The sequence below is a fragment of the Trypanosoma cruzi genome, genomic scaffold (assembly GCF_000209065.1).
Source record: "Trypanosoma cruzi strain CL Brener 1047053516567 genomic scaffold, whole genome shotgun sequence".
NCBI lineage: Eukaryota > Euglenozoa > Kinetoplastea > Trypanosomatida > Trypanosomatidae > Trypanosoma > Trypanosoma cruzi.
The window spans coordinates 1-11,883 of record NW_001849174.1 but is presented as its reverse complement, the minus strand read 5'-3'; the positions used below and the strand labels follow the sequence as shown (position 1 = coordinate 11,883).

The following is an 11,883-nucleotide window of genomic DNA, read 5'->3' as shown; positions in this document are numbered from 1 at the left end:
TGCCACACGTTGTTTCGCCATCGCCTCCTCGGCCTTTTTCTCAAGTTCCAGCCGTCGCAGCAGAGTCAATTCCGCCACACGCGTCGCCCCTGTCGTCGTGGTCAGCGCGTACTTCTCCACCTGCAGGCCGTGCCGCTCCACCTCTCGCTCAAAGGCGCCACGCCCACTGTGGTGCAGGCCCATGTTGTTGTTGTGGCTCTGCGTGCCGCGTCGGGCGTTGAGGCTGTTGCGGGTCTGAAGCCGCTCCATCTCGTAGTACCATCGCATCGTCGCGCGGGCAGAGAGGTACCGGTTGGTCTTGTAGTCATTCACGTGGTCCTCGTCCCACAGGCCGGTGCCCTTCTTGTATTTCATGGTGAACCCACCACACGCGGCGGCGGTCCGCCTCATCCTCCTCCTACAGAAACACCCTCTGCGTGCCAATGGGCGCAGCCGCCCCCCCAACAAAAAAGGGAAGAAAAGAGAGCACACAAAAAAATAAATCATTCATTACATTCCCGGGAGGGCTCACGGCCGCAGAGAACAACAATTGCAGCAAAAAAAAAAAAAGGAGAACGAAAGAAAAAGAGGAGGGCGAGGCGACAACAGTCGGGGAACAGAAGCAAACCAAACGAGAGGGCTCCTCAGCTCCGTTTATCCCACCAGCGGAACATTTCGCTCATCTGCAACTTCTTCACAATTCGACGCACACCCGCCGGCATCCCGCAACGACGACGACGGAAGGCGGGGCGGCAGGAGGCTTGCTGATATTTCCTCCATTTATTCTTTCGCGGCCTTTGCTCCAGCTCCAGCAGCATTGCTGCATGCACATCAAAAGCACTGCTACATTGAAGCGCCTTCAGCCGTGCAATTCTGAGGAGAGACGGAAGGTCCGTTATCCCCAGCGGAATGATGCGCAGCGCCGACTCCCAACGGCCACGCGCCACAAGTGCACCCGCAACGCACGCAATTGTCGATATCAATATGGCGTCATCCACCCGCGTGAGACGACACGCCCGACCCGACTCCACCAAACCAACTTTTTTTCGTCCCATTTCTTCGGCCGCCAGAACACCACGACGAAGGGTGGCCACGCTATCACTTCCAAATGAAGCCAGTCGCACGGCGTGGTGGACTGCCACCCCATCGCAACGGGCGGCACCGTCCACGCAACTCATTTTCATCCAAGACACCTCCTGCAGGGCGTGGCGCCACAATCCTACCGCCTGCATCCTGTAGAGTGCTGTTGCCATTGGCACTCCCGCAACAGCCGTGTCTGACGACCACCATGCCGTTTTTTTTGTCGCGCAAGACACCGCGACAACGTCAACCTTCGGACGGAGGCCAGCCATCTGCGCGGAGCGGAGAAGGCGACGCAATGCACCAAGCTCCAGAGGAGCCGGCGAAGAACACGGCACTGCTGCGCCACCATCACCTTCCACAGCAGCAGCATCATCCTCCTCACTCAAGATCTGCAGCATTGCATAGACAACGGGCGTGGGGGCGCAGGCCGCAATGGACTCCAAACAACTGCGCGGATAATGCAGGAGACCCAAAACACTTACTGTGGAAAGCAGTTTCAGCCCGGTGCTCCACGAATGCGAAGGTTTATCATGCATTTGCGCCGCAGTGCGTTCCACAAAGGCACGGAACACAGCCGGGGCGCAATCGGGAAAAAAGCTCCGCACACTTCTTACCACCCGCTGCAGCTGTGCAGCATCCCTATCGAGGTCATAAACACTTTCAAGTACCTCAACAAGCGCCACCATCTCCGGCACAACGCCACGTTCAGCAGCCATCTGCAGAACCACATCGACAGAGTCATACCGCCTGTGACGGAGAAGCAACCGAATCCAACATGACAAGACGGAGGACGGCAAGTGTGGCATGGCGGCGGCCACACGGGGAATGTAGCTCACAGGCAATGACCAGAGAGCCTGTCCCACATGGGGCTGGTGCCGAGCTGCCGCCTCTGCAAGGTGTCGCCATGGGCCTGCTGACAAGGCTTCAAAGCCTTCGGGCGCACCCAGTGCTTCTGCTGTTGCTTTCGCCTCCAGGAGAAGTGTGCAGTTGTGATTTGGCGCCACGGAAACGATATTGAGAGGCTTGGAGCCGCAACATGACGTAGTAGCGACCGATGGGAGCCAACTCCATCAGCTCCCAAGGAGCATCCAATGAATGTGCCACGCCAGCACGATGGTTGTGCTGCATAAGCCGCACAGTGCGATACCAGTCATGACGACATGATGCAGGGAGAGCCAAGAAAGTTGAGAGAGAACCGAGACGCATATCAAAGTGAAGCTGAAACGCCTGAGCACACACCGCATCGTCTGATAACGGTGCCGCATTCCGCATATATTGCAGAGCCGTCACATGCTACCACTCCTACTGCCCCTATTTCCGCTGCCTTCCCTATTCGATGCGTCATACCCATTTTCCCATTCATTTCGTGTGAGTTCAGCGGCAACACGGTGAATGGTGTACGTTGCTACCACCGGCGACATCTCTTTCCGAAGCGCCTCGATAGTGCCGATTGGAGGTGATGATGACGACGACGATGGTGCAGTATACTCGCCATTTCGCACCGCCCGCAGAAGCACCACCATTTCTTCACCAAATCCGCATCTGTTACTCTTCTTTCCCTCTTCTGTGACCTCCAGCAGGACCCCTGAGGCGAAGGAATGGTATGCGGCGGACTCATACCATAGACCAGACTCCTCGCACAGCGCTGCTAGTGTCTCCGCCGTCAAAACGCATTCGCCAAACCGCAGTGCCGTCATAGTCCTCTCACGATGCACCACGCTGCTGCCACCCTCGCCGAGAACCACATGACGCACCACCTCCGTGATTCCCCACAATTGGACAATTGAACTCACATCAGACACCGCCATCATCGCCTGCAGCAGAACCCACGCCTCCTTCTTTGTGGCATGGCGATCTTTCAAGACGGTTGCCAACGCCTCATGGAGTCGGTCGGAGGAGACGGCATAATGCGAAAAAAAACGAAGAAGAGCCGCCACAGTGGCTGCACGGTCGGTGATGGGTAGGCAGAGCAGCACATCCGTCACACTGACGCCGCCACCATCACCACCACTACTACTGCTACTATTTAATGCGTAAATGCAGCCGAGCGCCATTGCCACTCGCCGGTGTTCGGTTCGCATGTGTGTGTCTTGGCACAGGCGCCGCACGCACTCGAAGTCCACAAGCGAACGCTGAACCTGACGGGCGTACCAGCGTGCCCTGGGAAGCTGCAGCGCGGCCCATTCATCGTCCATACCAGTCTTGGAAAAAACCATGTCATCCTGCGCAAAGCACCCATCTTGTTTTGGTTCCTTCTGTGCTGGCCCATCACCCGCAAGGTACCGCCGTGACACACACATGGCAACAGAATCAAATCCAACAGTACTCAGCGGCTGTCGGTGGCGGGAGAAGAAACGGTGCCATTGCGGAAAAACAGCGACATCACTATCGTTATTACGATTCTTATTATTACCACGGCAGCAGCAGCTATTGATGTTCTTCACAAAACAAAATGTCGCAGCAGCAGCAGCAGCAGCGGAAGAGGAATCCATCCAAGAGAAAACCGCCAGTGTCTTTGCTGTCCCTCGCGTAAGCCCCCATAGCCGTCGCAGCATCCGGGTCGGTGATGTCATCAGCGCCAAAAATAAGGCACAAGCGGGCGGTAAACCCCTCGTAACGCTTGGGCAAAACTGAAAAAATGTTCTCCAGTCAATTTTCTCCGGAAGTTGTATCGTTTCCACGTAGCCAAACATAATTCCGGCTGCTCTCTCTTCAGCGGTTGCACCCGAAGAAAGAGGCCGACGCGGGACCCTCGAGGCGCTGCATGTCTGGAACGCATCCAGCACGCGACCCACTGGGCGTTGCGCCATAAAAGAAGAATGTGTGATGCCTCACTTGGCCACGAGACGTCTTACCTTCACGGACACTCATCGTTACATGACAGAAAAAAAAAGGATGGGGCGAAACATTGCAAAGACAAACATCAACAAGAACAATAAATACATTTTTTTAAAACTCCTCCTCGCTCCATTCCCACAGGCAGTAAAAGGACAAAAGGCAGATCACAAACTGACGCACAAACGTAAGATGAACAAGATGCAAGTTTATTGAAGCAAAAGTCGCATCACAACAACCACAACCTCCACCAGAACAAAAAAAAAAAAAACATGTAAATCCTACTTCTTGGCAGAAATATTGTTGATGCCCTTGAATGGAACCATTGGTAGCACGTCAGAAAAGAGAATTGCAGCTCGGCTTTCCTCCCCTCATTTTGTCCATGAAACAATAACGGTATGCGCACCTATGCCTCACTTCATTACGACTGTGATTTGCTTTTTGCACCTCTCCGCTTTGTCTCACTAAAAATTGACTTTTAATGGGTTTCCATGGCACCGAGAAGAGAGGTGAATAAGACCCCTGCGAACAGGGCTAAGCTTGCCCGTGTCCCTTTCAGCTCCTCCAGCGTAAGTGTCGTGAGGCCTGCGTATAAAAAAAAGCCACTGCCCACAGCCTGTGTGAGCGCCAGCCATTTACTCTCCTTGTGCCAGCTGCCTCTCAGGTGACTTTCCGCGCCATCTGAGGGCCGAGTCAGACCGCCGCGATGGAGTGCCTCGCTCACGCCATGGACATGGAAGTCGCCTGTGAGCACTACACAGAACAGAAGAGCGGTCGGCATGATGCAGAGCCACAGAATGATGGGGAACCGGCAAGCGCGACGCCTAAACGTTGCAGCAAAATCACCGGCCGTGGTATTCTTTTCCGCGGCGTTGAGTGGCGTCACTTCATCAACCGCCTCCATCTCGGCGCGGACTTCCTTCGCAATGCAGACACCGACAACGACACCGTCAAAGAAACGGTGAACAAAAAGCGGCACGGCAGAACCCATGAGGGCAGCGACGGAGGCCTCAAGACCCAACAGAACTCCTTCCACTGCCGCGTGAAAGCACATGGGCAGCATAATAAGTGGCATCAGTGTTAGGCGCTGATAACTCTCGTGTGCAAGAAACAAGCCATGACTATGACCGTACCCACTCTGTGCCACACTTTCAGTGATGTTGCGTTCAATCAAGGCGGGAAAAAGGACACCAATCATCAATGCGGCACAGAGTGCTGTCGGGGAAACACCGTTTCCAGCCGTCGCGAGAGCGCATGGCATAAAATGCACCAGCGAAATTGCAAGCAGCGTACCGGCCGAGAAGCAATTCGCCAGTGACAGTGGCCGCGAACTTGTCATGAGTTGTGTGCGGGGGCGGGGTGGCGTGTTGCCTTTGGCATTCTGCACGCACAAAAAAGGCGTGCACATCCCCAAGACCGTAACTGACGTCAGGGACAGCGCCACCCCAATCTTGAATAACGCCACATCGTTCATCCTTGCCGTGGCCCAGGCGCAATTCTCCAGAAGCAGCTGCAACAAATCTCCCCGCACCACTCGCACACCAATTCCCTCTTCACTACAAGACACCATGCAACAAGAAATACAAAAGCACCGTGAGAAAAAAGAGAAGAATAATTCACATAAATACCGTGACATCCCTTCGTATATATACACATTACCGGACCGCATGGGTATATCTGTTGCCAATAAAGCCATTCACAGAGTAACACACACACACACCAACAACAACAACAACAAAAATCCATCCTTTCTTCCCTCCACTCCGGCTTTCATTTCACATCGTCATCGTCCTGAACCATGTCTTTCATGACTCCGATGGGTACCCCAATTTGTAATAAAAGATTCCCCACGTAACTGTAATTGGAGGGGCCCGGAAACACACAGGGCAGGGAGAGAGGGAGAGAAAGAAGAAACAGTTATATATAAATATAAATCAATAATTCAATACTTTTATATTTACTTGCATACAAACACAGATACACGCAGAAATGCAACACATAAGTATGAGAATATAAAAAAGACCACAGTGTACATCATGAGGCGCAGATAAAGCAAGAGGGAGGGGAGAAAAAAAAGGGAAGAAAACAACACATCATTTCACCTTTTTTTTCTTTTTTTCTCTCACGCTCTCTCTCTGCTTGTTTTATTTCTACTCCTCCTCTTTTGATATTTCGTTCCTTTTCTTCCTCTTTGTATCATTCCCTACGCAAGAGAGTTGAGCGCCTTGTCTTCACGTTGGTTTATGGCATGTTCGGCAGGCAACGTGTCCTTTAGAGTTGCTTGCAACATGGAGCCCTCAACCGTACTGCGGATGCCCTTTTCACTCTTGGGTGGAAGTTCTTTTGATTGCGGCGCACGTATCCCGCCACGTTTCCGCACCAGTGGGTTTTTGCAGTTATTTCCTGCGTCTACACCACCACCATGTTCGGCGAGCGTCATGAAGGACTTGCTCCAAAGGCGCAGCGGGTCGGTGTCGTTGCCGCGTATTGCCGCAATGTTGCGTGGGTGACAGGGGGCATGGCCCGTATAGTTGGGTACCGCCGTTTCCATCACCTTCGCCGTGCCAACAAAGAGCGGATGCGACGTTCCCATATGTGTGATGACGCGCTGCTGCACGTCGAGCGCCTGCGACAGGGTTGCCGTATTCGGCAAGCGGGCAATGGGACCCATGTCAAAGCCCAACTGTTCCTCCGTCGTCGGGGCAAGTTGTGTACAGTCGACAATGTCAAGACAGTAGCTTGCGGGACGACCGCTCTCGTCGGTGACGCATGGCGGACGGACAGGTCGAAAACTGTGGTACTTGTTGGCGGCCGGGCAGAGAAGGGGGTTGCTTGCCCTTTTCCGCATGATGTCTACTGTCCGCTGTGTGTTTCCGACGAGGCCGCTGCGTCTGTCGTCGTCCTCATGCTCAATCTTACGGGCGGTGCTGTAGAAGCCATGCGACGCGACCGGTAATACATTGCGACTACTCGCCTGCTGCTCCGTTTCCCATTCACTCGGCATGTGTCTGGTGAGGACGGGCTCGAAGAACCGCAAATTACTCGACACCTGCAATTCCTCCTCTGGCTGCGACGGCAAAGAATGCCGTGGTACCGCTGGCTGCTTCCGCTCGCACTGTAGGTGTTCCTCTGCCACGGGCGCGGTAACAATTTCAAGACGAGCACTTTTGCCACTTCCCGCTGCTCCTACTCGGGAGCGGAGGAGGGAGAGGAAGCGGTTCCCGTCGGAAGGATCCGTGCGCGCGGGGACGAAGTTGTATGCGGCGTCATATGTTGTATGAATGCCGCGGTGCAGCGCAGATTTGGCAGAAACAACCTCCTTTACTTGCCGCCGCCATGACACCCGGTCGCTCAGCGGCGCCCTAGTGTTCACTGCTGTCTTCAGCGTGATGGAAAAAGGATCACTGCTCATTGAAATGTAAACCTCCAGTCAGTTACTCAGAGAAGAACACAAAAAGCCCGCAAGGATCCGGAGAGAAGCAAACAGCGACTACCCCCCGATCTTCCTGCGCAGAAAATAGAAAAAACATGTGGAAGAAAAAAAAAAGGTACAAAGGGGGATGTACGCGCACTCATAAATGAATAACTATATGCACATGCAAAGAAAGGGAGGGTGAGAGAGAGAGAGAGATGGAAACAAATGTAGCATGGAAAGAAGTTTTTATCCTTCGCGGAGTATTTCACAAATAGCGGCCAACGAGCGGGCTGAACGCAGTAAAGTTATCATACAATTCCTCTGGTGCCACCCTCGCCACGACGCAACGCGTGGTTTCACGAGGGCAGCGCAGCTCGGCTGCAGTGCCTGTGCCTCCAGGAAACATCTTCGAAACACGCAGAATCCGACCCGTTGGGAGCTCCTCGTCTCCCATCAATGCGTTATCCGTAGATTTCCTTCTCATCCCCTCGCCAATCAACGGATGATTGGAGAGCACCCGTAATTTCTTCTCTTCCCGTAACAAAGCCACACCTATAAATGCCCTCGACTCGTGCATCACAACGCCCAACGCAGAGCCGACAACTTCAGCGATGACAGTGCAGGGATCCTCGTTGTCTTGTCTCCATCGCATTCGCTCCACAACCACCAAAAGCCCAAAGAGAGGGAAGGCCCGCAGGAGCTGAACATCACACTGGCCATCAGACTGAGCCTCCCAGAGCGCATGCCATTGCTTCTTGTGGAGACGACGCTGCTGTAGGACCGAGGCCAAAGCAGACCAGAAGGCTGCGTGGAGGCGTGCTTCTCCTCCATCAACACCATTCCCCTTCTCCGCAGAACGACAACAATGTCGGCGGCGGTTCTTAACGAGGCGCGACTGCCCGTAAAGAGAGAGCGTTTTAAAAAGTTTGAACAGCGCGGTGGCCTTCGTGACGCCATTGCTCAGCCAACGAAGTTTTCGTGCAGTGAGGCGACGGGCGCGACACGGTGGCGGCGGTGTTGTGGAAGCGACTGAAGCACCGGCAGCGGACAACACACACGACTGTACTGCTGTGGCCGTCACAGGCACATTAATTCTCTGCTTGTTGCCACAACCAGCCGCCGTGCGTTTGGGTCCACGCCTCTTTTCCCTCTTCGGCACGGCCTCCCTGCCCCGCGTCACCGCCTCGTTCACACGCGGGCCCTCCGCGGTCTCCTTTTTCTTTGATGTCGCGTTCGTCAAGGGGCGCAGCGAGACAAAAAAAGGGTTGGACCCCCGCATCACCGCGGCAATTATCCCTTCGGGTGGGCGGTTGCGGTGCTTCCACCGCGTCACTCCCTCCCCGTCCCGCTTCGCAGTTCTCTCGTCCTTGTCGCCGCGGCTGCATATACCGGCCTTGTCAATGATGGCGTCCAAAACATCGCCCACACATTTGCTGCTGCCCCTTTGCCAGACCAACGCACTACGCATCCTCCTGAGTATACGCATGTAACCCATACGGGGAAGGACAATAAAAAAAAGAACAAAAACAACAACAACAAAAAAACAAAAAAACGGAAAAACCGAAAAAAAAAACTCGACCAGAAAAAAAGAACACCCAAAAGAAAAAAACCTCAATCAAAGAAAACACAAATAAACAACAACAACAAAAAACTGCAACAAACACCAGGAAAAAAAAAAACGAAAATAATAAGGATAAAGAACAACCAACTCAAAAGCAGCCCCAAGTGTCTTGCTCCCTTCCTATCACCGTTGCTAATCTATCTATAGTTGCGGGGGCATGGCGTTGCCGCCAGTCCACCCGCCGCGACTGATGCCTCTAACATGTGGGTCCTCACGCGTAGCCGTACAGGATCTTGCCGCGCTTGCGCAGCGCGTTCACGACGTCCACGGCCGTGACGGTCTTCTTGCGGGAGTACTCCGTGTACGCCGTGGCGTCGCGCACGACGCCCTCCACGAACGACTTGATCACGCCACGCACCTCGTCGTAGATGATGCCGGAGATGCGCTTCACGCCGCCACGGCGCGCCAGGCGGCGGATGGACCCGCGGGTGATTCCACGGACGTTCTCGCGCAGGATCTTCTTCTGGCGCTTCTGCGTCCCCTTCGCCTCGCCGCTCTTCTTGCCCTTCGCCATCTTGCTGTGTTTGTTTAGCTGTGTGCTTGGTTGCTTGGTTCTGCGCGGTGTGTGAGAGCGAGGGGCAAAAAGAAAGGAAAAAAAGGAGAGAAAGAGAGAGAAGGTGCAGCTGGACGCCCATGAGGACTGGTGATCACAGAGGGGAGCGTGCCTCACTGCACACGCACACACACACATGTGTATATATATATATCTACGTGTGGCCGTCAGCCGAGCGGCCCCAAGTGTCTTGCTCCCTTCCTATCACCGTTGCTAATCTATCTATAGTTGCGGGGGCATGGCGTTGCCGCCAGTCCACCCGCCGCGACTGATGCCTCTAACATGTGGGTCCTCACGCGTAGCCGTACAGGATCTTGCCGCGCTTGCGCAGCGCGTTCACGACGTCCACGGCCGTGACGGTCTTCTTGCGGGAGTACTCCGTGTACGCCGTGGCGTCGCGCACGACGCCCTCCACGAACGACTTGATCACACCACGCACCTCGTCGTAGATGATGCCGGAGATGCGCTTCACGCCGCCACGGCGCGCCAGGCGGCGGATGGACCCGCGGGTGATTCCACGGACGTTCTCGCGCAGGATCTTCTTCTGGCGCTTCTGCGTCCCCTTCGCCTCGCCGCTCTTCTTGCCCTTCGCCATCTTGCTGTGTTTGTTTAGCTGTGTGCTTGGTTGCTTGGTTCTGCGCGGTGTGTGAGAGCGAGGGGCAAAAAGAAAGGAAAAAAAGGAGAGAAAGAGAGAGAAGGTGCAGCTGGACGCCCATGAGGACTGGTGATCACAGAGGGGAGCGTGCCTCACTGCACACGCACACACACACATGTGTATATATATATATATATCTACGTGTGGCCGTCAGCCGAGCAGCCCCAAGTGTCTTGCTCCCTTCCTATCACCGTTGCTAATCTATCTATAGTTGCGGGGGCATGGCGTTGCCGCCAGTCCACCCGCCGCGACTGATGCCTCTAACATGTGGGTCCTCACGCGTAGCCGTACAGGATCTTGCCGCGCTTGCGCAGCGCGTTCACGACGTCCACGGCCGTGACGGTCTTCTTGCGGGAGTACTCCGTGTACGCCGTGGCGTCGCGCACGACGCCCTCCACGAACGACTTGATCACGCCACGCACCTCGTCGTAGATGATGCCGGAGATGCGCTTCACGCCGCCACGGCGCGCCAGGCGGCGGATGGACCCGCGGGTGATTCCACGGACGTTCTCGCGCAGGATCTTCTTCTGGCGCTTCTGCGTCCCCTTCGCCTCGCCGCTCTTCTTGCCCTTCGCCATCTTGCTGTGTTTGTTAAGCTGTGTGCTTGGTTGCTTGGTTCTGCGCGGTGTGTGAGAGCGAGGGGCAAAAAGAAAGGAAAAAAAGGAGAGAAAGAGAGAGAAGGTGCAGCTGGACGCCCATGAGGACTGGTGATCACAGAGGGGAGCGTGCCTCACTGCACACGCACACACACACATGTGTATATATATATATATATATCTACGTGTGGCCGTCAGCCGTGCGGCCCCAAGTGTCTTGCTCCCTTCCTATCACCGTTGCTAATCTATCTATAGTTGCGGGGGCATGGCGTTGCCGCCAGTCCACCCGCCGCGACTGATGCCTCTAACATGTGGGTCCTCACGCGTAGCCGTACAGGATCTTGCCGCGCTTGCGCAGCGCGTTCACGACGTCCACGGCCGTGACGGTCTTCTTGCGGGAGTACTCCGTGTACGCCGTGGCGTCGCGCACGACGCCCTCCACGAACGACTTGATCACGCCACGCACCTCGTCGTAGATGATGCCGGAGATGCGCTTCACGCCGCCACGGCGCGCCAGGCGGCGGATGGACCCGCGGGTGATTCCACGGACGTTCTCGCGCAGGATCTTCTTCTGGCGTTTCTGCGTCCCCTTCGCCTCGCCGCTCTTCTTGCCCTTCGCCATCTTGCTGTGTTTGTTTAGCTGTGTGCTTGGTTGCTTGGTTCTGCGCGGTGTGTGAGAGCGAGGGGCAAAAAGAAAGGAAAAAAAGGAGAGAAAGAGAGAGAAGGTGCAGCTGGACGCCCATGAGGACTGGTGATCACAGAGGGGAGCGTGCCTCACTGCACACGCACACACACACACATGTGTATATATATATATATCTACGTGTGGCCGTCAGCCGAGCAGCCCCAAGTGTCTTGCTCCCTTCCTATCACCGTTGCTAATCTATCTATAGTTGCGGGGGCATGGCGTTGCCGCCAGTCCACCCGCCGCGACTGATGCCTCTAACATGTGGGTCCTCACGCGTAGCCGTACAGGATCTTGCCGCGCTTGCGCAGCGCGTTCACGACGTCCACGGCCGTGACGGTCTTCTTGCGGGAGTACTCCGTGTACGCCGTGGCGTCGCGCACGACGCCCTCCACGAACGACTTGATCACGCCACGCACCTCGTCGTAGATGATGCCGGAGATGCGCTTCACGCCGCCACG

General features: G+C 55.2%; 9 protein-coding genes and 1 pseudogene across 9 annotated transcripts, besides 10 other annotated features; all 10 read right to left on the bottom strand.

The window, feature by feature from the left end:
• On the bottom strand, positions 1-486 carry Tc00.1047053507943.99 (hypothetical protein, conserved; the record flags this gene model as incomplete). Its single annotated transcript, XM_801820.1, has 1 exon — positions 1-486. A coding segment is annotated over one exon (486 nt), but the record flags the coding sequence as incomplete, so codon positions are not given.
• Positions 1-7,380: a sequence feature (heterozygous, non-Esmeraldo-like haplotype).
• On the bottom strand, positions 624-3,872 carry Tc00.1047053507943.80 (annotated as a pseudogene).
• Positions 3,520-3,539: a microsatellite.
• Positions 4,376-5,593, bottom strand: Tc00.1047053507943.70 (hypothetical protein, conserved; the record flags this gene model as incomplete). Its single annotated transcript, XM_801819.1, has 1 exon — positions 4,376-5,593. One exon carries the CDS (start codon positions 5,591-5,593, stop codon positions 4,376-4,378), a length of 1,218 nt encoding a protein of 405 aa, XP_806912.1.
• Positions 5,815-5,857: a sequence feature (AT_rich).
• On the bottom strand, positions 6,101-7,309 carry Tc00.1047053507943.60 (hypothetical protein, conserved; the record flags this gene model as incomplete). The annotated part of the gene is made up of 1 exon (XM_801818.1): positions 6,101-7,309. One exon carries the CDS (start codon positions 7,307-7,309, stop codon positions 6,101-6,103), a length of 1,209 nt encoding a protein of 402 aa, XP_806911.1.
• Positions 7,381-9,030: a sequence feature (haploid, non-Esmeraldo-like haplotype).
• Positions 7,578-8,807, bottom strand: Tc00.1047053507943.50 (hypothetical protein, conserved; the record flags this gene model as incomplete). The annotated part of the gene is made up of 1 exon (XM_801817.1): positions 7,578-8,807. The coding sequence occupies one exon, from the start codon at positions 8,805-8,807 to the stop codon at positions 7,578-7,580; it is 1,230 nt and encodes a 409-aa protein (XP_806910.1).
• Positions 8,820-9,030: a sequence feature (T-rich).
• Positions 9,031-11,883: a sequence feature (areas not merged during assembly with more than two copies in the genome that could not be assigned to a particular haplotype).
• Positions 9,145-9,447, bottom strand: Tc00.1047053507943.40 (histone H4, putative; the record flags this gene model as incomplete). The annotated part of the gene is made up of 1 exon (XM_801816.1): positions 9,145-9,447. The coding sequence occupies one exon, from the start codon at positions 9,445-9,447 to the stop codon at positions 9,145-9,147; it is 303 nt and encodes a 100-aa protein (XP_806909.1).
• Positions 9,501-9,548: a sequence feature (CT-rich).
• On the bottom strand, positions 9,779-10,081 carry Tc00.1047053507943.30 (histone H4, putative; the record flags this gene model as incomplete). Its single annotated transcript, XM_801815.1, has 1 exon — positions 9,779-10,081. The coding sequence occupies one exon, from the start codon at positions 10,079-10,081 to the stop codon at positions 9,779-9,781; it is 303 nt and encodes a 100-aa protein (XP_806908.1).
• Positions 10,135-10,182: a sequence feature (CT-rich).
• On the bottom strand, positions 10,417-10,719 carry Tc00.1047053507943.20 (histone H4, putative; the record flags this gene model as incomplete). Its single annotated transcript, XM_801814.1, has 1 exon — positions 10,417-10,719. The coding sequence occupies one exon, from the start codon at positions 10,717-10,719 to the stop codon at positions 10,417-10,419; it is 303 nt and encodes a 100-aa protein (XP_806907.1).
• Positions 10,773-10,820: a sequence feature (CT-rich).
• Positions 11,057-11,359, bottom strand: Tc00.1047053507943.10 (histone H4, putative; the record flags this gene model as incomplete). Its single annotated transcript, XM_801813.1, has 1 exon — positions 11,057-11,359. One exon carries the CDS (start codon positions 11,357-11,359, stop codon positions 11,057-11,059), a length of 303 nt encoding a protein of 100 aa, XP_806906.1.
• Positions 11,413-11,460: a sequence feature (CT-rich).
• On the bottom strand, positions 11,695-11,883 carry Tc00.1047053507943.5 (histone H4, putative; the record flags this gene model as incomplete). Its single annotated transcript, XM_801821.1, has 1 exon — positions 11,695-11,883. A coding segment is annotated over one exon (189 nt), but the record flags the coding sequence as incomplete, so codon positions are not given.